Source organism: Narcine bancroftii, chromosome 13 (assembly GCF_036971445.1).
Source record: "Narcine bancroftii isolate sNarBan1 chromosome 13, sNarBan1.hap1, whole genome shotgun sequence".
Lineage (NCBI taxonomy): Eukaryota > Metazoa > Chordata > Chondrichthyes > Torpediniformes > Narcinidae > Narcine > Narcine bancroftii.
Genome location: NC_091481.1, coordinates 66,682,562 through 66,706,010, shown reverse-complemented (window position 1 = coordinate 66,706,010; position 23,449 = coordinate 66,682,562). Strand labels below are relative to the sequence as shown.

The window sequence follows — 23,449 nt, the reverse complement described above, 5'->3', positions numbered from 1 at the left end:
GAAGAACATAAGAAATCAAAGCAGGAGTCGGCCATCCGGCCTGTTGACTCTGCTCCGCCATTCGACGTGATCAAGGCTGATCTGATGATGGGCTCATGTCCACCTACCTGCCTTTTCCCCATATCCCTTAATTCCCCTACTATGTAAAAATCTATCCAACCTTGTCTTAAATATATTTACTGAAGTCGCCTCCACTGCTTCAATGGGCAGTGAATTCCACAGATTCACCAGCCTTTGGGAAAAGCAGTTCTTCCCCATCTCTGACCTAAATCTACTACCCTGTGTAATGCCCTGTGGTAACAGTAAGCAGACACAAGATTCGAAAGACTGAACAACAGGCTTTATTCTACTTAAAGTCTTCTGCTGTAGTTAGCTGCAACTCCGTGTGACTGACCTCGAGGGGCCAGATGTGGCTTATATCCCGGCGGATGATTGGCAGCCGACCGGATGGGGCTTGATCCATTCAGGTCGGCTGATTGACAGCCGGCCAGGTGTGGTCTGTCCACCAGTGATCTTCCTGCAGGTACACAGGTCACCCCCTGCAGTCGGCTAGTGGTGTATCACCACACCCTGAATCTTGAGGTTATGTCCCCTTGTAAACAACTTATCTATCTCAATCTTATCTGTGCTTTTCATAATTCTATATAAGATCCCAGAGAACTCAATCTCTCCTCACGGGCCAACCCCCTCATCCCTGGAATCAACCTGGTGAATCTCCTCTGCACTATCTCCAAAACCAGTACATCCCTTGTACAGTGGCAGCATAACCTCCCTGCTTGGGTGCTCCTCATTCACAAGACCCTGTTCCCTGTACCACGCTGAATATTCCTTCTCAAGTTTGAGCAGCCACGTTGCCAGAGATTTTCAGGGGAGTAGTGAGGATTTGGTATTTTTTCAAGGAGTTTTTGAGCACTTTCTGCCTTGAGGGAGCCAGGTAGTCCGACGTAATCCCTGTGACCCATCTGAGTGGGTGTAATTAGGGCCTCAGTGAGGGGGTAAGGCCTGGGCAAGAACTGACATGCTCATAGTGGGAAGTTTCACATGCAAAGCACATATCAATCAGGAGTGTTTGACAATAATGCAAACTGAAATTATTCCATTTCCATACATATAAAGGAAGCGATTTTGATTATGAAAAAGCAGCAAAATCAGAGATCGATTGTTTTTGTAAATAAATTGGAATAAGTCTGTCATTTTTCAAGTGGCAGAATTTATTCATCATTTTGAGAACATGCTGTTTTGTTCTGCTTTTGATGAGAATTTCATGCACATTTTTGTCACTGTTAAAGCAAGAGAAACTGGGCGACATTTGCTTCTCTCTTCGCTACGTTCCAACTGCAGGCAAACTCACGGTCATCGTGCTGGAGGCCAAAAACCTCAAGAAGATGGACGTTGGAGGACTGTCAGGTAAGACCTGGTTGAGCTGAAATTGGATTCCCTCTTGAAAGAAAAGGTGGCAGGGGATTAAAGAGGCTGGTGAGAATCGAATAGCCTCCCCGGGACAAAATCACACGATATAGGACCAGAAATCAACCCATTGGCCCATCAAATCTACTCCCCCATTCTAATCACGAGCTGATCCATCCTCCCACTCAGCCCCACTCCTCAGCTTTCTCCCCGTGACCCTTGATGCCCTGACTAATTAAATACGTGTCAATCTCTGCCTTAAACATACCCAATGACCTCAATTCCACAGCCGCCTGTGGCTACAAGTTCCACAGACACATGACCCTCTGGCTAAAGAATTTTTTCTGCATCCCTGTTTTAAACCAACTCGTTTTTATCCTGAAATTATGTCCTCGAATCCCCAACAATGGGAAACATCCTCGCCCCATCTACTCTGTCCAGGCCTTTCAGCGTTCAGAAGGCCTCCTCATCGTTCTGTACTCCAACGAGTACAGTCCAAGAGCCGACAGTCGTTCCTCGTATACTAACCCTTTCATTCCTGGTAACAGTCCAGTAAATATTCTCTGAACCCTCTCCAACACCAGCTCGTCCTTTCTCAAATACGGAGCCCTGTGCATAGTACTCCAAGTGAGGTCTCACCAGTGCTTTAGAGAGTCTCTCCAGTACCAGCTTGGAAGCACAGCTGGTAAACTATATAAAACTATAGCCATTAGACCAGCACAGAGCCTGCCTGGGTAGCCTGTAGTGAATTGGTTCTTCTCTTGACTTACCACCTGAGAAAGACAAGTCAATGGCATGGTGAAACCTTCTTCATTGGGTCTGTTCAGTACAGATGCAGCAAAGCGGAGGGGGCTTTAACGCTGTCCAGGGTATAGAGGTCCACTTGGAAGCATCTGCGCGCCGCTCCCTCCATCATCAGTTTACTGTGGCGACCCCATTCATGGAAGAAGGGCTTTTTCATGAGCTGATTTCCCAACAGACATTCTCTGCCATCAAGCAGGCACAGAGGCCCACCACCTTCACTGGGCTACCGGGTGCTCCTGTTACCTGAGGACCCTGTCCCCTGTGCCACACTGAACATTCCTTCTCAGGTCTGGGCAGCTATGGACCAGGGATTTCCAGCGGCCAGAATCAGAATTTATGGTCATGAACAAGTCACAAAATTTGTTGTTTTGCAGCAGCGTCACAGGGTGTGATAGGACAGATTCTATCACCAATGCGTCTATGTACAGATAGTAGTGTAGGATGTCTGTGATTAGCTGAGAGCGTAGCCACGCCTAAAGGATTGCTCCTAGCCAGACCAGGTCGACCTACATGTGATCTGCTCCTGTCTTTTAATTAATAAAAGCCTTGGTCTGGATCAACAAGTCTTTGGTTCTTTCGACGCGCTCTACACGGTGCAAACATTTATATAAACCATCTTACAAAGGTAAATAAAAATAGTGCACACAAAGTCAAAGAGAAGCGTGTCTGTGGTTCATTGTTATTCAGGAATCTGATGGCAGAGGGGAAGAAGCTGACCTTGTGCTCGTCTTCAGGTTCCTGTACCTTTTTCCTGGTGGTAGCAGAGTGAAAGGAACATGGCCTGGGTGGTGGGGGGTCCTTGAGGACAGAGGCTGCTTTATGAAGACACCATCTCTTGTAGATGTCCTCGATGGAGTGAAGACTGGTGCCCGTGATGACCAAGTTAACAACTCTCCGGGGTTTTTTCTTGTCCAGAACATAGGCACCTCGGTACCAAACAATAATACAATCAGCTAGAATGCTCTCCACAGTCCACCTGTAAAGGTTTTCACCAAATCTCTTCAAATCCCTCACAACGTTATAGCTGCTGATGAGCCTTCTTTGGGATTGCGATTGACATGGAGGCTCCTCGGGGTGGGACATTGTAATTTTTTTTCTCAAGGAGGTTTTGAGCCCTCTCTGCCTTGCTGGAACCAGGGAGTCTGACATTGGGCACCCAGTCTGTGCGACCCACCTCAATGCTGGCAATGTGGGCCTGTGTAAGGACTGACACCCTCGTAACAAGAAGATTTACATCGCAACCACATGGAGTATCAAACAGGAAGGTTTGACAACAACACAAACAGAAACTATTCCATTTCCAAGCACCAGCTCCTTGGGGCGCAAAGGAAACTATTTCTGGAAATAATTTGGAATAAGTCTCTCATTTTTCAAGTGGGAGGTTTTGTTCATCATTTTGTGAACATGTTGCTTTTAATGAGAATTTCATGCACTTTTTTGTCACTGTTAAAGCAAGAGAAGAAGCTGGAGAGAAGTTGCTTCCTCATCCCTGAGAAGTTAGGAATAAAGCTTGGTCATGCCTGTGATATTTTATGTGATATAATGTGTATCATGTCCCATTATTTTGTCTTGCTTTCTGACTACATTTTTGCTTCTCTCCTACACTTTCACTGATCATATCTAATTGCTTCACAACAGACAGCATATATTTAAGAGTTTTCTTATTAACTGCACGCATGCATTGTTTACAGGCATACGTTTACAGGCAACTGACATACAAACTTAATTAACGCCTTACCCAAAATATTATCAGCTACATTTTCAAATCTGCACGTGCCATTTCAGAAGAAGGTACACAAAATAAAATCAAGACTTGTTTATAAACCTCATTTCAGGAAATAAATGAGAAAGGAATGAAAGTATGGCGGTGTGTGCAATAGTTACAGACAGGGTGTGAAAGTAGGATAAAGAGAGGGAGGCCTCCTGGATTCACCTCGATCCCACCATTTTGTCCAAAGGTAATTCAGTCTTCCTCCAGTTCAGAGTCATTATTTTTTGGAAGTTCTTTGAGTCCTGATGTGCTCATGAGATATGCAGACTCTGCTGTGGTTGCTTAAACAATGTAAGCCTCTGTCCTCTCTTTGGTGTCTATTTGGTGTCACTGAAGAGATTGAAATTACTCGGCACCTTCTGAAGTGCTTTCGTAATTTTCCGCCTGGGCACTCTCCAGCTGGATGGCGTTAACATCGACTTCTTCAGTTTCTACTCCATGTTCTCCCTCCCTTCCCCTCCTCCAGCTCTCCAGCCCCTTCCCTCTCCATTCACACAGCCATCCTCCTCCCCTTGTTGGCTGGTGGGCCCTCCGACCCTTATCCACCTATTACCTCCTGCCTATGGGCCTGTCCCCCTCCTGCCTACATTTTGCTCATACCTTGATGAAGGGCTCAAGCCTGAAACATTGGTGATGTACAATGTGTAAGCTGCTGAGTTTCTCCAGCCTTGTTTTCCACTTCAATCTCGGAGTCTGCGGACTTTCGTGCTTTATCCCCCTCCAATATGTGTGGTTTGGAGCCAGGAGGAATGTAGGTGTTGGAATATGAAGTATTTTCTCTATCTTCCTGGTGATTTGTATCACAGTAACAGTTATAGAGCAGTGGTTTCAAACTGCCCCCCTAAACTCACATCCCACCTGAAGTAATCCCTCTGCCATCGGGGCTCTGTGATTAGTGTGGGATTGCTTCAGGTGGGATGTGAGTGGGAAGACCCAATTGTTATTGAAATATTTGGCTTGAGAAAAATTGTCATTGGTCCATTTCCTTTGGAGTTCTGAAACCGTGCACATAACGAGTCAATGAGGGGCGATTAAAACAGTGGTTTTCAAACTTGTTCTTTCCATCCACATCCTACCTTAAGTCATCCCTTACTAATCACAGATCACTTATGACAGAGGGATTGCTTAAGGTGGGATGTGAGTATAGGGGAGGCAGTTTGAAAAACCACTAGAGTCTTAGAAATGTACATCATGGAAATAGGCCCTTCGGTCCATCAATCCTGTGCTGTATTTACATAATCTTACATTAACCCCCGCATTCCCAAGTACACCCTTAGACCACACTGCAGCCAAGACCATAAATAGGTCCATTAAGAGAGTACAAATTCTCCTCCTTGAAGAGAATCTACTGTTGATGGACATTGCCGCATCATGGGTTTTCATGAAAGTTCAGGAAATAACTTTCAAAATCAGATTGCCCTCAATATTAAACTCAATTTCACAAATTATACCCAAAGCAGGATCTGGGTTCCCAGCTCTGAGATTAGCTGCCTGCTGCCACAGTCAGTGTACCGACATTCCCACATCAATTTGGGGCAGCACGGTTAGTGTAGCAGTTAGCACAACGCTGTTACAGCGCCAGCGACCGGGAATGGGGTTTGAATTCCGCGCTGACTTTAGGGAGTTTGAATGTTCTTCCCGTGTCTGTGTGGGTTTCCTCCGGGTACTTCAGTTTCCTCCCCTTCAAAAATGTACAGGGTTTGTAGGTCAATTGCGTGTAATTGGACGGCACAGGCTCTTGGACTGGAAGGGTCTGTTAATGTGTTGTATGTCTAAATTAAAAATTTTAATTTAATTTAAATTAACAAAGGAACTGAGATGAGCCATCAGTGTGGACAATTTCCAGAGTTTTTCACTGATGGTGGATTCCAGCTGTGAGCGAAGAGGTGAGTGGGTGAATGTGAATGACTGAGTAGAGACTTGCTGAAGACTGGAAAGTGAGGGTGAGGTTCACAGTAGAAGGTAGATGTGTGGGAAGAAAGAAACGTGGGAATGGAACACTGCAAGTAAGGGTGCCCCAAGAGGTAGTTTTTCCCACAGACAGCCACATGTCTGGCAGGAACATTGATCCATTTTTTTCCAAAATGTCCAGCGTGATCCAATTCGTTGTTATGTTAGCCTGGCATGTGTAAATTATGATGTAAAGCTAAGCCATAAAACATGACAGCACAGAAACAGGCTATTTTTCTGCCTTGTCCCACTAACCTGCACCTAGTCCATCGCACTCCATACCCCTCCCATCTACGTACCTGTCCAAATTCTTCTTAAATGTTAAAATTGAGCCCACATTCACCACTTCAACTGGCAGCTCGTTCCACACCCTCACCACTCTCTGGGTGAAGAAGTTGCCCCGAATGTTCCCCCTAAACATTTCCCCTTTCCCCCTCATAATTTTAAATACCTCTGTCAAATCTCCCCTCATCTATGCTGCAGCGAATAAACTCCTAACATGTTTAACTTTTCCCTGGAACTCAGTTCCTGAACCCTGGGCAACATCCTAGTAAATCTTCTCTGCACTCTTATTGCTATTTGTCGATAGGACACTAAAACAACACACAATACTCCAAATTTGGCCTCACCAATGCCTTATACAACTTTACCATTCCTTTACCATACTTTGATTTATGAAGGCCAATATGCTAAAAGCTCTCTTAATAACCCTATCCACCTGTGATGCCACTTTCAAAATATTACGATTATTAAAGGTTGGACAAGAAATAGCATTCAACCACATTATATCCTCAAAATGTTCTAAAGACCCTATTTTGCCTATTTAACCTGTGAAGCATATGGTTTGTATAAATCCTAACAAGTTCCCAAAGGTAATGAAACAAAATTGCAGAATGCCTTATGTCCCCAGACATTTATGATTCAATCCAAGCTGGTTGATTTGTGCATCTGTCATTGCTTAACCAAGGCAGCTTAGGATTCATCTCATTCTGATGTATAATTTATGTTGCTATTATATTAATTTGCTTTTGTATCATGGTGTTTACATAATAAAATATCCCGAGGTAGAAGAGAACAGATGTTAAATAATGGTTGAATGGAAATTATCACCACATGGTCAAAATGCTGTGTTTGGAAGAAGATTTTGCAATGACAACATAGCAAGGTTCTCGAGGCTGTGGTTTGGCATGGACTAGATGGGCAGAAGGGCCTGTTTGGGTGCTGCAGTGTTCAAGATGGGTGACGGTTTATTCAGACGCTGACAAAGCTAAAAAATGTAGTCTTGAGGAAGTAGAACCTCACTGGACTTCCTGTGGGAGGAGAATCACCAGGAGGGGACAGCATTATGTGGCCTTTTGGCCCATCCAGTCCCACAAAAGCCCTATCCCACTTCCCTGCTCATTCTAATGGAAGTGGGTTTCTAGATTCTCTTTGACCTGAACGACTGAATTCACCTCTGCTTAGCCTTTGTTTGGAAATACATTGCAGATTGTGAGGTACTTTTTCTTCATTTCTGGCCCTGGTTACAGTGGAAGTAATGAGTGAAGACAGTGCATCTTCAGCTGCTACACCTTGCACGCATGGTCACAAACAGGTCAGACTGGATGGAGAGTGTCAATTCCTCTCTACGAATGGAAAGAATCTCAGGGTTGTATGTGAAGTCGTATATGTCTTCTTTGGCTTGGCTTCGCGGACGAAGATTTATGGAGGGGGTAAAAAGTCCACGTCAGCTGCAGGCTCGTTTGTGGCTGACCAGTCCGATGCGGGACAGGCAGACACGGTTGCAGCGGTTGCAAGGGAAAATTGGTTGGTTGGGGTTGGGTGTTGGGTTTTTCCTCCTTTGCCTTTTGTCAGTGAGGTGGGTTCTGCGGTCTTCTTCAAAGGAGGCTGCTGCCCGCCAAACTGTGAGGCGCCAAGATGCACGGTTTGAGGCGTTATCAGCCCACTGGCGGTGGTCAATGTGGCAGGCACCAAGAGATTTCTTTAGGCAGTCCTTGTACCTTTTCTTTGGTGCACTCTGACAATATATCTCGGTGGTTTTCAAACTTTTTCTTTCCACTCACATCCCATCTTAAGTAATCCCTATGCCATAGGTGCTCCGTGATTAGTAAGGGATTACTTAAAGTGGGATGTGAGTGGAAAGAAAAGGTTTGAAAAGCACTGTTTTAATAGTCCCTCGTTGACTTGTTATGTGCACGGTTTCAGAACTCCAAAGGAAATGGGCCAATGACCATTTATCTCATGCCAAATATTTCAGTAACAATTGGGTCGAGAGCCGTGGTTCTCAACCTTCCCTTCCCACTCACATAAGGTGGAACATGAGTAGAAAGAAAAAGTTTGACAACCACTGAGATATCTGAAATCTGAAGCCACAAATATTACATCACTATCATTCAACATTAGCAGGGTCTTGACCCTCCCATCAATGGGTCATTCATTACTTTAAATACCTCTGCCATCCCCTCTCAATTCCTTTGATTTCACAGAGGACAATCTCAGCTACTGTTTTACACTGAAGCTGAATGGTGCAGGGTTGCAAAATCACAGAAATGCTTGAGGAACTCAGCTGGTCTCGCAGTGTCCAGGAGGTAGATATATTATCGGCGTTTCTGGCCTGATGTCCTTCCTCAAGGTAAGGTATCGGGTATAGTTAAACAGGAAACACTGCAGATGCTGCGGTTGTGTGCAATCTGTATAACCTGTTGAATTTTATAATTCCAATAGAAACTGTATGGATTTCCTGATTATTCTATAATTAACGTCCTAGATCCATATGTGAAGATCCATCTATTGCAGAATGCTAAAAGACTGAAGAAAAAGAAGACTACCATCAAAAAGAACACTTTGAATCCATACTACAATGAGTCGTTCAGCTTTGAAGTCCCCTTTGAGCAGATTCAGGTACAGCCAGACATTTATTAATTTGTAAGTTCTATTTTTATTAACTGTAACAAGCAAGAATTTCTTGATATTTGTTGCCAACCTCCCCACTATCAACATTCGAGAGGGAGGCAGGGTCACCGCCGACAGGAAGTTTTGACCAGCCTCAAGAACTAATCTGCAGCTAATTTAACTTCGGTGAACTCAGTTGACACAGAGATTTGGGGCGCTGGATAGTTCTAGAAACCCTTACGTGACCCAAGAGTGTCCTGCTTCGAGGACGATGATCAGGGAAAATTTCTGGAGTCTGGATTTTCCGTGGTCCAAATTTTCTCTGGCCCAGATTTTTGGTGGACTGGAATTTTGCTGGTCTAGATTTTTGCTGTTCTGGATTTTCCATGGCCTGGCTCCAGTCACTTTCCAAAGGTGCCCAACTAGAGATTTACACCTGTAATGGGCTATATGACCAGTTGAGAATTTTTCATAATTCCTAAAGCTCCTTCCTTCGACTACAAGGCAGAACTCTGGAGTGTGGTGGAATGTTCCCCATTTGTCTGAGACACATAAACCGCAGTGCCGTTGCAGACTATGTTTGATTAGCATCAGTGATTGCAAAATGCATGATGGATTCTGTACATTTTCTTTTGATTGGGCTATTCCATCAGCAGCTCTTGAACCAGAGACCTTGTCCACCAACCCATGGGAATATCCAAGTGCAGGCCTCTTCCTTTATGATCCATGTATCTAAACCTAAGGGTATGACAACGGCTCTGTACACGCTGATATTTGTGTGTTTCTTCAGGTGGTTGTTTTTCCAGACTCTTTTGTGTAGTCTTCCAAAGGCGCTATTTGCCTTGGCAAGTCTGTTGTCTATCTCGTTGTCGTTCCTTGCATCCGATGAAATGGTGCAGCCGAGATAGGTAAACTGGTTGACCGTTTTGAGTTTTGTGTGCCCGATGGAGATGTGGGGGGGGTTGGTAGTCATGGTGGGGAGCTGGCTGATGGAGGACCTCAGTTTTCTTCAGGCTGACTTCCAGGCCAAACATTTTGGCAGTTTCCGCAAAACAGGACGTCAAGTGCTGAAGAGCTGGCTCTGAATGGGCAACTAAAGTGGCATCGTCTGCAAAGAGTAGTTCACGGACAAGTTGCTCTTGTGTCTTGGTGTGAGCTTGCAGGCGCCTCAGATTGAAGAGACTGCCATCCATGCGGTACCGGATATAAACAGCGTCTTCATTGTTGAGGTCTTTCATGGCTTGGTTCAGCATCATGCTGAAGAAGATTGAAAAGAGGGTTGGTGCGAGAACACAGCCTTGCTTTACGCCATTGTTAATGGAGAAGGGTTCAGAGAGCTCATTGCTGTATCTGACCCGACCTTGTTGGTTTTCGTGCAGTTGGATAACCATGTTGAGTAACTTTGGGGGGCATCCGAGGCGCTCTAGTATTTGCCAAAGCCCTTTCCTACTCACGGTGTCGAAGGCTTTGGTGAGGTCAACAAAGGTGATGTAGAGTCCTTTGTTTTGTTCTCTGCACTTTTCTTGGAGCTGTCTGAGAGCAAAGACAATGTCAGTAGTTCCTCTGTTTGCGCATATAGTGCCTTACACTCCATCCGCTCCCTCCTATGTACCACATATGCCACCCCCAACGAAAGGATGTTCCTTTTCCCGAGGAAATCCGAATCAGGAACCACTGTACTGGCATGGCTCACCGTCCATGGCCCCGTCCTTTTGCGACGCCACGTCCGGCACTCAAAGAACGACCCCTTGGTCGACCGAGTGACTCTACTCCACGCGAACCCGCATTACGCCTACGTTGAGTTCCCAGACGGGCTGGAGGACACTGTTTCGGTGCAGGACCTAGCTCAGGACGCGGTAGACCCAGCAAACCCCCCAACCCAACCTTCCCCAACTCTTTATTCCCCAGGCCCCGTGCCGCAACAGAAGGACCAACATCACCCCAACGACCTGGGCCACCCTGCCGACAACACGACTGGGGAATTGAGCGAAGGAGCAGTCGCACCCGACGAGTCCGCTGGCGACACCACTCCAGCGACCCCAATCCCGGCACCACGGCGGTCATGCCGGATGGTCAGACCCCCTGACCGCTACAGTCCTTAACCTACCCCTTCCTTTCATTCTCTCCCTCGTTTTTTTGTTTTTTTTTTCCAGGGTCAGTTCTCCAAGAAGGGGTGAATGTGATAGTACAGATCTATCACCAATTTATGCGCATATACAGAGCCGTTGTCATACCCACACTCCTGTTCGGCTCCGAATCATGGGTCCTCTACCGGCATCACCTACGGCTCCTAGAACGCTTCCACCAGCATTGTCTCCGCTCCATCCTTAACATTCATTGGAGCGACTTCATCTCCAACATCGAAGTACTCGAGATGGCAGAGGCCGACAGCATCGAATCCACACTGCTGAAGATCAAACTGCGCTGGGTAGGTCACGTCTCCAGAATGGAGGACCATCGCCTTACCAAGATCGTGTTATATGGCCAGCTCTCCACTGGCCACCGAGACAGAGGTGCACCAAAGAAGAGGTACAAGGACTGCCTGAAGAAATCTCTTGGTGCCTGCCACATTGACCACTGCCAGTGGGCTGATATCGCCTCAAACCGTGCATCTTGGCGCCTCACAGTTCGGCGGGCAGCAACCTCCTTTGAAGAAGACCACAGAGCCCACCTCACTGACATAAGACAAAGGAGGAAGAACCCAACACCCAACCCCAACCAACCAATTTTCCCTTGCAACCGCTGCAACCGTGTCTGCCTGTCCCGCATCGGACTTGTCAGCCACAAACGAGCCTGAAGCTGACGTGGATGTTACCTCTCCATAAATCTTCGTCCGCGAAGCCAAGCCAAAGAAGAATCTAAATCTAAGAGTACTGTAGGAGCAAGTCTCAGAAGGAATGGGGACATTCCTGATGGCCACTTGCTTTCACCTTCATAAACAGTAGAATTTATTGTCATGAACGTCTTTTTTTTTGTTTTGCAGCAGTATCACAGTGCAAACATTTATATAAACCACCTTAGAAAATAAATAAATAGTGCAAGAAAAGACAAAGTAAGGTGGTGTCTGTGGTCCATTGTTTATTCAGGAATCTGATGGCCGTGAAGAAGAAGCTGTCCCTGTGCCGCTGCGTGCTCGTCTTCAGGCTCCTGTACCTCCTTCCCAATGGTAGCAGAGTGAAGAGGGCCTGGCCTGGGTGGTGGGGCTCCTGGAGAATAGAGGCTGCTATCTTAAGACGCCGCATCCTGTAGATGTACTTGATGGAGTGAAGCCTCATGCCTGTGATGACGCAGGCTGAGTTAGCAAACCCCTGGAGTGTTTTTTCTCGCCCTGAGTGTTGGTACCTCTGTGCCAGCTGCAATGAGCCAAAATGCTCTCCATGGTACATCTGTAGAAGTCCTCAGGAGTTTTTGCTGACATACTGAACCTCCTCAAACCCCTCACAAATTATAGCCACTGACTACATCAGTGTGGAGGCTCCATAACAGACCCTCGGAGATGTGGACACCCAGGAATTGGAAGTTTGTGAGCCCCTCCACTGCTGAGCCCTTGATGAAGATTGGGTCACGTTCTCCTGATTTCCTCCTGAAGTCCACAATCATCTCCTTGGTTTTGCTAACGTTGAGTGCAAGGTTGTTGTTGTGACACCACTCGACGAGCTGATCGATCGCTTCCTCATTGCCATCTCTGATTCTGCTGACAAGTAAATTTAGGGATATATGCTGCTCTTGCCAGTAATATCCTTACCCCATGATTGAATTATAAAAAATGAAGGATTCAAATAATTCTTGAAACTTTGACAAGTATAATCTTCCTGGAGAGGCTTTGAGACAAAGTATACACCTGCAATGTCCCTTGTGCAAAACCAGATCTTTAAATCCAATGTTTTCATCTTACCCTGAGTTTCCATGGTAACTGCTGTGCAAAAGCCTTTAATTTATAAAAATCTTTTATATCGATCTATTTTGAAATTCTCCAACTATGTCTCAGTTGTACAGATTCCTGATATTTCTGTTGTCATCTCATTTTTCTAAGCTGTTTCCAGTTAGTAGTTGCTGGCAAACGGTTCACTGGTCTTTGACAACCCAGTCAAAGAAGGAAGGAGCTTTGGGTTGCATTTGTCCACATGTAGACATACCTACACACATTCTTTCTTTGGCTTGGCTTCGCGGACGAAGATTTATGGAGGGGGTAAAAAGTCCACGTCAGCTGCAGGCTCGTTTGTGGCTGACAAGTCCGATGCGGGACAGGCAGACACGATTGCAGCGGTTGCAGGGGAAAATTGGTTGGTTGGGGCTGGGTGTTGGGTTTTTCCTCCTTTGCCTTTTGTCAGTGAGGTGGGCTCTGCGGTCTTCTTCAAAGGAGGTTGCTGCCCGCCAAACTGTGAGGTGCCAAGATGCACGGTTTGAGGCGTTATCAGCCCACTGGCGGTGGTCAATGTGGCAGGCACCAAGAGATTTCTTTAGGCAGTCCTTGTACCTTTTCTTTGGTGCACCTCTGTCACGGTGGCCAGTGGAGAGCTCGCCATATAACACGATCTTGGGAAGGCGATGGTCCTCCATTCTGGAGACGTGACCCATCCAGCGCAGCTGGATCTTCAGCAGCGTGGACTCGATGCTGTCGACCTCTGCCATCTCGAGTACTTCGACGTTAGGGATGTAAGCGCTCCAATGGATGTTGAGGATGGAGCGGAGACAACGCTGGTGGAAGCATTCTAGGAGCCGTAGGTGGTGCCGGTAGAGGACCCATGATTCGGAGCCGAACAGGAGTGTGGGTATGACAACGGCTCTGTATACGCTTATCTTTGTGAGGTTTTTCAGTTGGTTGTTTTTCCAGACTCTTTTGTGTAGTCTTCCAAAGGCGCTATTTGCCTTGGCGAGTCTGTTGTCTATCTCATTGTCGATCCTTGCATCTGATGAAATGGTGCAGCCGAGATAGGTAAACTGGTTGACCGTTTTGAGTTTTGTGTGCCCGATGGAGATGTGGGGGGGCTGGTAGTCATGGTGGGGAGCTGGCTGATGGAGGACCTCAGTTTTCTTCAGGCTGACTTCCAGGCCAAACATTTTGGCAGTTTCCGCAAAGCAGGACGTCAAGCACTGAAGAGCTGGCTCTGAATGGGCAACTAAAGCGGCATCGTCTGCAAAGAGTAGTTCACGGACAAGTTTCTCTTGTATCTTGGTGTGAGCTTGCAGGCGCCTCAGATTGAAGAGACTGCCATCCGTGCGGTACCGGATGTAAACAGCGTCTTCATTGTTGGGGTCTTTCATGGCTTGGTTCAGCATCATGCTGAAGAAGATTGAAAAGAGGGTTGGTGCGAGAACACAGCCTTGCTTCACGCCATTGTTAATGGAGAAGGGTTCAGAGAGCTCATTGCTGTATCTGACCCGACCTTGTTGGTTTTCGTGCAGTTGGATAATCATGTTGAGGAACTTTGGGGGACATCCGATGCGCTCTAGTATTTGCCAAAGCCCTTTCCTGCTCACGGTGTCGAAGGCTTTGGTGAGGTCAACAAAGGTGATGTAGAGTCCTTTGTTTTGTTCTCTGCACTTTTCTTGGAGCTGTCTGAGGGCAAAGACCATGTCAGTAGTTCCTCTGTTTGCGCGAAAGCCGCACTGTGATTCTGGGAGAATATTCTCGGCGACACTAGGTATTATTCTATTTAGTAGAATCCTAGCGAAGATTTTGCCTGCAATGGAGAGCAACGTGATTCCCCTGTAGTTTGAGCAGTCTGATTTCTCGCCTTTGTTTTTGTACAGGGTGATGATGGTGGCATCACGAAGATCCTGAGGCAGTTTACCTTGGTCCCAACAAAGCTTGAAAAACTCATGCAGTTTGGCATGCAGAGTTTTGCCGCCAGCCTTCCAGACTTCTGGGGGGATTCCATCCATACCTGCTGCTTTGCCACTTTTCAGTTGTTCGATTGCCTTATATGTCTCATCCAGGGTGGGAACCTCATCCAGCTCTAGCCTTAGGGGCTGTTGAGGGAGCTGGAGCAGGGCGGAATCTTGGACTGAGCGGTTGGCACTGAAAAGAGATTGGAAGTGTTCTGACCATCGGTTGAGGATGGAGATCTTGTCGCTGAGGAGGACTTTGCCGTCTGAGCTGCGCAGCGGGCTTTGGACTTGGGGTGAGGGGCCGTACACAGCCTTTAGAGCCTCGTAGAAACCCCTGAAGTCGCCAATGTCCGCACTGAGCTGTGTTCGTTTGGCGAGGCTAGTCCACCACTCATTTTGGATCTCCCGGAGTTTGCGCTGAAGATGGCTGCATGCGCGACGGAAGGCTTGTTTCTTCTCTGGACAGGACGGCTTTGTAAGGTGAGCCTGGTGGGCAGCTCGCTTCTTTGCCAGCAGCTCCTGGATTTCCTGGCTGTTTTCGTCAAACCAGTCCTTGTTTTTCCTGGAGGAGAAGCCCAGTACCTCTTCAGTGGATTGCAGTATGGTAGTCTTCAACTGATCCCAGAGGGTTTCAGGGGACGGGTCCGTGAGGCGGGTTGCATCGTCGAGCTTTGCTTTGAGGTTTGCCTGGAAGTTTCCTCTCGCTTCGTCTGACTGCAGGTTTCCAACATTGAACCTCTTTCTGGGGGCTTTATTGTTCCTGGGCTTTGGCTTGAAGTGAAGGTTGAGCTTGCAGCGAACCAGCCGGTGGTCAGTGTGGCATTCCGCGCTAGGCATGACCCTGGTGTGGAGCACATCTCGTTTGTCACTTTCTCGCACCAGGATGTAGTCCAGGAGGTGCCAGTGTTTGGATCGGGGATGCATCCAGGTGGTCTTAAGGCTGTCCCTCTGCTGAAAAAGGGTGTTTGTAATGACAAGCCGCTGTTCTGCGCAGAGCTCCAACAGGAGGCGCCCATTGTCGTTGCACTTGCCGACGCCATGCTTGCCCAGGATTCCTGGCCAGGTTTCTGAGTCTTTGCCGACACGAGCGTTGAAGTCGCCCAGGATGACAACCTTGTCGGCTGTATGGGTGCGTTGGATGAGGTTGCGCAGGTCGGTGTAGAACTTGTCCTTTTCTGCTGGTTCCGCCTGGAGGGTTGGAGCATAGACACTGATGAGGGTGATGTGACGCTTGTTTTGAAGGGGGAGTCGCATGGACATGATTCGGTCCGAGAGGCCTGAAGGAGGGTTTTCGAGTTTGGAGGCAATGAAGCTCTTGACCATGAAGCCTACACCAGATAGGCGTCGTTCATCCGAAGGCTTGCCAGACCAGTAGAGTGTGTAGCCCGCGCCGCGTTCTTGGAGGCTGCCTACATCTGCCAGGCGGACTTCACTGAGAGCGGCTATGTCGATGTCAAGTCTGAGGAGTTCATGTGCAATGAGGGCAGACCGACGTTCAGGTCGGTGGCTGTCAGCCTTGTCTAGCATGGTTCTGATGTTCCAGCATGCTAGCTTGAGTTTGTGAGCATCTTTTGAGGGGGAGGACGTGGAGGGGGAGGACGTGGAGGGGGAGGACGTGGAGGGGGAGGACGTGGAGGGGGAGGACGTGGAGGGGGAGGACGTGGAGGGGGAGGACGTGGAGGGGGAGGACGTGGACCTGTCCTCGGGCCTGCGCAAAGGAGCTTTTAGGTGGAGTGCAGTGCGCGCAGTACTGGCCCCACCCTTTACACCCATGGTTCGTGTGCCGTGGCCAAGCAAGCTGGGACGTGGCAGCGAGGTCCTTGGGTCGTAGGTTTTATATCAGAGTGGCCTTCTCCTATGCAGGTTTCTTACCCGGGCTGGAGGGGCCTGCCTCCCCTCCTAGGTCGGTCCATACTGCCCGGACCGGGGCCGAGGCCGCCGCAGCTCACCCTGTGCCTGGACTGGGGCCGCCGCCTCCCACTCTCTGCCCGGATCGGGGCCTCCGCCTGCCCCACTCGACCGAGGCCGGGGCCGCTGTCTCCCCCTTGCTCCTGCCCGTATCGGGGCCGCCGCCGTCTACCCTTCGCCCGGACCGGGGCCGCTGCTGCTCTCCCTGTGCCTGGACTGGGGCCGCCGCCTCCCACTCCCTGCCCGGATCGGGGCCTCCGCCTGCCTCACTTGACCGAGGCCGGGGCCGCCGTCTCCCCCTTGCTCCTGCCCGTATCGGGGCCGCCGCCGCCTACCTACACACATACAGCATGGTAAACAGGCCCTTTCGGCCCACGTGTCCATGCTGCTATATTACACCCAATTAACCTACATTCCCGGTACGTCTTGAACGGTGGAGGAAACCAGAGCCCACGGAGGAAGCCCACGCAGACACAGGGAGAACAAACTCCTTACACACAGCGCGGGATTTGAACCCCTGGTGCCCGCGAAAGTTAGTCGCTTGCCCGTCAGAGACCTTCACTGCAAGTGCAATAATCGGCAGTGTAAGAGAAATCCTTCCTCTTGTTTTTGTGCAGTGAACGTTTATCTCGTTGAGTTGACTGGAGTTATCATTTGCATCAGGTACTCTGCTGAATGATAGCCTGTAATTCTCAAGTAACAGGAAAAGATTGCTTTCTCAACTAGTGTAGGCCTTTTCTGCAAAGACTCATGCCATCATTCTCACTGGTTGAATTAAGATTAACTCCGTACGGTAATGCACTGTGCGACCTTTGTCCCGTTGAATGAAAATGAATTCTACTCCTGAGTAAACAGTTACACTCTACAATTAATGGATATGCCATCCCATGGATTATAGTTGCATAACTCCTGGCCTATTGAATAAACAGGAATACCTTTTGCTGCTGAATAAATAAAAGTTCCGTTTGGTTATAGTGTGTGATCCCACTGAGTAGATTCAAACTCTTCAGTTGCACAATCATTATGGAGTAACCCTTAACCCAGAATTCTGCATCCTCAGGCCCGCAGAAGGGCCATGCCATGACTCCTTGAGTAACTCTGCAACAGTAAATATGACTCACTAAAAGCTGCGCCAACCCTGCTCAGAGTGTGTGGAGAGGGATGGAAGGATCTTGATTGCTGTTCATCCCTGGCAGCAGCGTTACAGGTCTACGGGCTGTTCCCTGGGGAGGGATGCAGAGACAGGCATCCAGTGCAGCCAGAAGATCATCAACTTTGTCTGCCTGAAACTTGCTGGTCTTCCAGGACAGTGAGTTTTCCATTAGGGACTGCTGCTGACCGGCACATTACAAGCTGCAGGGGCACACTAACGCTTGGTGTTTGTGGGGAAGGACTACAGCCTAGGGTCCTTCTGCAACCGGGCCTGGAGGGGCTGAGATCAGTGTGGAAGCCTCACAAACAACTAAGGGGATAATAACCACAGGACACCTTTCCGTCACATCAGGGACCAGTCCCTCTCCGTCACTGCCCCATTAGTGACCGGCACTTCTCCCCAAATGCCCCATTGGTGACCGGCACCTCTCCCCCACTGCCCCATCAGTGACGGGCACCTCTACCCCCATGCCATGTCGTGCATGTTCTCTGACAATAAATCTGAAATCTATTGGGTTTTTTTACCTTTACCTTCCAGAAAGTCCAAGTGGTCATCACTGTGCTGGATTATGACAAACTGGGAAAGAATGAAGCGATTGGCAAGTGTTTTGTGGGCTGCAATGCCACGGGCGCTGAGCTTCGACACTGGTCGGACATGCTGGCCAATCCCAGGCGGCCTATTGCACAGTGGCACACCCTTCAGCCTGAGGAGGAGGTCGACATCGCCCTGGGAATCAAGACATCCTGATATCACACGTGGGCCATTAGGAGTCGCAGTAGTTGAATAAGCTTTGAACAGCTGTTTGTTATTCTGTGGCTATTTGTAAAATATATCACAAACCAGTTGTTGATGAGCCTACACATGTACCTGTTTCAGGATGTCACGATGTGTTCTGAATAACCTTGAATGAGCCCAGGTGTTCTCAACTCTTCAGGCAGCCGGTGCTCAGTGACTATATTCAAGGAAACTTTTTATTCCAGATCTCGTTGTATTGTTATTATCTTTTTGTTATATGATTGTGTAGCATTGTGCCTGTATTGTAAGGAGGAAATTGGAATGTGTGTGAAGAAAAAGTAACCATAGATCCATAGAAAGGGAAGGAGAATTGGGAAAAAAAATGCAGGTAACATAAAAAGTACGGAAGTGTCGAAGTAGGAAAAAGAGGCTGTACAACGAGTCAAGAAACCTGACAGAGATGAGGGTGGGCAGGCAGAATTCTATTTTGTGAACAGAAGTTTGATCTGTTGAATAAAACCTCAGTGATTGTTCCTCATGCATTGTGTCTGGTGGTAGTTATTGGGGAGCTGCTTCTACCTCTTGGACCAAGACACATTGGATTCCCACCAGCCAGTCTTGCCCTCCTGCACTCGTCCACTGGAGCTGACCACACGCTCGACCATAGCCTGCCGGCATTCTGTCGATGAAGGCCTCAAGCCCGAAACGTCGGATATGTATCCCTGCTATAGAAAGTGTTTGACCTGCTGAGTTTCTCTGGCATCGTGTTTTTACTTCAGTCATAGTGTCTGCAGACTTTCGGGCTTTAGCCTGCACACCCAACCATCCTTCTGGAGCAAGACTGCCTGCAGCCAGCAGCTCTCACCGGGCCCCTGGCTGAAGAGAAATTGCTCTAAGTATGCTATGCCTCCGCTCCCTTTAGGTTTTTAAACTTTGTTTAGACGGGGGCGCTTACCCCTCTATATATAAGATGATATAATTGAATCAAGTGAATCAAAAAACGATTTGGGAATAAAAATTGGTGTAGACTTGACTCCGATTAAGTGTCATACTCTATCTTTTGCATCTCTCTTGGCTAGACGTGCGATAGTGTTTCGATGGAAGGATGCTGCCCCGCCACTCAGTGGCTGAGGGACATTACTTCCTGTTTAAACCTCGAAAGATTCATTATTCAAATACAAGGTTTCAAATGTTGTGGGGACCTTTCCTGTTTTACTTTCATAGCCTCTAGGCATAATATTATTTTCAAATTTTAATATTTGCCATTCTATTTCATGAACGAAGTACATACTTTCTTTAGTCATACATCTTGGGTTAAGGGATAGGTTTAGAATCACGCTGTACATGAAAAAATGTTTTCTTCCTGATGTAACTGAAATTTGGTTGTGTTATATGTGCTTTATAATTTGGTGAGTTATCTAATTTGTCATTAATATTATGCATTCCATAAATGTCTTGAATGTACATGCATATTTATGAAAATCAATACAAATATTTAAAAAGAAATAAATAACAATAATTCAGTAAAACCCTGGTATCCGGCATCTAAGGGGACTGGTAGATGCCAGGTAAGTGAATTTTCCGGTTGCTTGAGATTGTGTGCTGCGTAGATTGGCGAAATAACGTTGAGGCGTCCCAATTTTAAACCAGTTTTTTTTAACCTATTTATTCTCTGCAATTATTTAATTTCTAAGGTTGCTTGAGGTTATAAAACACAAAAGTCTGCAGACATTGTGATTGAAGTGAAAACACACTGTTGATGTCCTTTCGATAAAGATGCACGACCAACGTTTCAGGCTTGAGCCCTTTATCAAAGTATATGGCCAGTTGCTTGAATTCCAGATAACAGGGCTTTTACTATGTTGATTGAAAGCATATTTAAATACTAGGATGTGGCAGCCCCTCGCAACCCCCTCGGGGCACCTCACGAAATGAGGGACGAGCGTGACGATCCAGAGTGCTGCCCTCCAATTGGCCACAACTAAAGGAGCCTAACTGACCTATCAAGGAAAGCGGATCGCAAGTGCACCAATCAGTGCTGAGGGGCCTTTGACCACGCCCCTCATCTTGAGAATAAAAGCAGGGCTGCGAGCTCAATAAAGCTCAGTGTTAACTACACTCAACTGGGGTTTGTGTCACTCTTTCTGGGAACAGCGTGTTCTTTCTGAGCTAACCTGCATACAGCTATAACCTCTCCTGTGCTCTAGGCACCGCAGAGCCATAGCTTGTAGCAGCCAGCTACAAGAAAATAATTAAAGTAATTTACAATAAAACAAGGAAAAAAGAATTGTCCTTCTTCTCCCCCTTATCTCCAGGAATCCCAATTGAAATGAACAGTTTCTGGCAGATGTGGAAAAATAAAAAAAATTGCTGCAGATGCTGGAAATCTGAAATAAAAGTAGAAAATGCTGGAAACACACAGCAGGTCAGGCAACATCTGTGGGAAGTAGAACAGTTAATATTTCATGATCAAGGCACTTTTGGATCAGAAACATTAGCTCTTTCCACTCATACTGCCTGACAGGTAGGGTGTTTGGAGTAGGTGTCGGGTTGCATCTTTCAGGATTATTCAAGATTAAGTAAATAAAACAGAAGCTGTGATATGACATGAAGTTTCCTTTAGTCTATAGTAAGCCAGACAAAGATTGGGCACAGTTGGTGTAGCAGTTAGTGCAATGTCTTGACAGCGCCAGTGATCGGGACTGGAGTTCGAATCCCGCACTGTCTATAAGGAGTTTGTAGGTTCTCCCTGTATCTGCGTGGGTTTTCCCCAGGGGCTCCGGTTTTCCCCCGCACTATTCAAAACGTACCGGGGTGTAAGTTAATTGGGTGTAAATTGGGCCGAAATGGCCTGTTACCATGCTGTATGTCTAAATTTAAATTTAAATTGCCAAGTACCCTTCAGAGAGATCCCCCCATGTCACTGAGTTTCTTCAGGGCTCTCACAGCTTCCACAGCCCAAACTCCAGATGCACACCTCCGACATGATCTGGAAACCTCCAGCACCTTCTTGCATCCCGGTTCCGATCCTTGGTACCCCTTCAGCCAGTCTCAACCCAGTCTCCAGCAATGCACAGCCTGGTGTGAGTCCCTTGACCGCTGGTCTCCACCAGCCCGCTGCCTGCGTGGGTTCCTCGCCTTGATAATAGTTCCCCCCTCCACCCCCGTCTGTTTGTTCTTCAGCCTCAGAGCCCCTCATTAGTCTGCTGTTGAGGTCAATCCATAGGGCCATCCCCTCGGCTCTCCTCATTTTCTGGTGTCTTGTGTCAGTCCTCTGATTCCCAGAGTCTGCAACACCTTGTGCCCGCTTCCGAACACGGGCGCCACCATCTTGGGCCCAGACCCAATGGTTGCAAGATTTTAATATAAACTACCATTGGCTCCTTTAACGGGCCATGCAAGGCCTGTCTGGAGCCGACAGTTCGGACTGGGTGGTTGGACCCCACAGGAAATTGCTGCATCTCCACTCCACACAGGTCTGCACCAGACTTACTCATGATCCCAGCTATTTCCTGTTGAATTGGTCCAATGGCAGAAATGTGGGGGGGGGGGGGGGGGGGGGGTGCACTACCTCAGTCATCTCATCCCAAGATTACAACATGCCCAAGTAAATCTAGGACATTCCCAGAAGCAAGAAAACACCAATGGCTTCCTCTCCAACTAGTCAACGCACTCCAGCTCAAAAAGATCTTACGTTGAAGTCTCATGATAAAAACACGCAGAAATGCTGGAGGAACTCAGCCGGACTCCTCTCCTGCGCAGACTGGGAGATCACTTCGTTGAGCACCTCAGCTCTGTCCACTATTACAGCATGGATCTCCCAGTGGCCGCCCCTTTCAATTTGCTGACCTGGTCTCGTGCACTGCCAGACTGCAAATTGGAGCAACAACACTTCATCTTCCGTCTGGGCCAACCAGGTGGCATGAACATCAACTTCTCAGGTTTAACTTAAACAACAACTCCCCCCCCTCCCCCAACCTTCTTCTTTCCCCTGTCACCTGACGAAACAGTGCATCTCCGGACCATAGTGCACACACAGGCACACGGTACACCCTACACACAAAAGACATAAATACACAGAGATCCTAAGCAAATGAACATAAAAATAATTTATGGGTTTCTAGGATTGCTCAACAGTCTCACTGCCTGTGGGAAGAAGCTGTTTCCCAGCCTGGTGGTGCTGGCTCTGATCCTCCTGTATCACTTTCCCGATGGGAGCAGCTCAAAGATGCTGTGTGCGGGGTGGAAGGGGTCCTTAATGATTTTGCACGCCCATAATTCCATGTTCCATAATCTAACCATGGCAAAGAAATTTGCTTACCTCCATCTTGTGTCTTTTACCCATCGTTTTGAGTACGTGTCCTCTGATCCTTGACCCTCCGCTAATGGGGTCAGTTACCTTTTAGTTACACTATCTAAACCCATTATGAGCTTGCACACCTCCATCAAATCTCCTCTCCACCTTCTTTGCTTCAAGGAGAAAAACCACTGCCCCTCCAGTTGAAATCCCCCATGCTCTGACCTGTTATGGGAAGACTCTCTCAGGCCAGGTCTTGCTACATTCTTTGTGGTGTTAGTTACAGGGAAGGTCTTGTTAGAAGGCAGTCACATTCCTACCTATGTTACAAAGCAACTATATTCTCACACAACTGATTAACCATTTGTTTAAGCATATTTGTTCAACTTATTCTTTCGCAGCATGACCTACAGAGTTTCTCTAGCACTTTGGTGTATTGGATGGTACAAAGGCAGACTTGGTGGCTGTTCCTATATCCTTTCTTTACTACTCTGGCCAAGAAAAGTTTCAAAGTAGAAATCAGTGTAATTTAAATAATTTAAGTGCAGTTACAAATTTAAAGGAAAAAAAGCTTGGATAGAAGTAGCTAATAAACCACACAGAGATGCTGGAGGAACTCAGCCGTTCTCGCGGCGTCTATAGGAGGTAAAGATACATTACCGACGTTTCGGGCCTGAGCCCTTCTATAAGCAAATAACAG

General features: G+C 47.5%; 1 protein-coding gene across 9 annotated transcripts in view; it reads left to right on the top strand.

The window, feature by feature from the left end:
- Positions 1–18,990, top strand: part of LOC138748889 (synaptotagmin-1-like) — a 164,526-nt gene extending 145,536 nt beyond the window's left edge. For all 9 annotated transcript variants that reach the window (XM_069909762.1, XM_069909764.1, XM_069909761.1 and 6 more), the window contains 3 exons: positions 1,290–1,407; positions 8,700–8,833; positions 18,255–18,990. In XM_069909762.1, the coding sequence (XP_069765863.1) occupies positions 1,290–1,407; positions 8,700–8,833; positions 18,255–18,464 (462 nt within the window). In that variant the 3' untranslated portion in view covers positions 18,465–18,990. The remainder of the gene's footprint in view (positions 1–1,289; positions 1,408–8,699; positions 8,834–18,254) is intronic.
- The last annotated feature ends 4,459 nt before the right edge of the window (positions 18,991–23,449 follow it).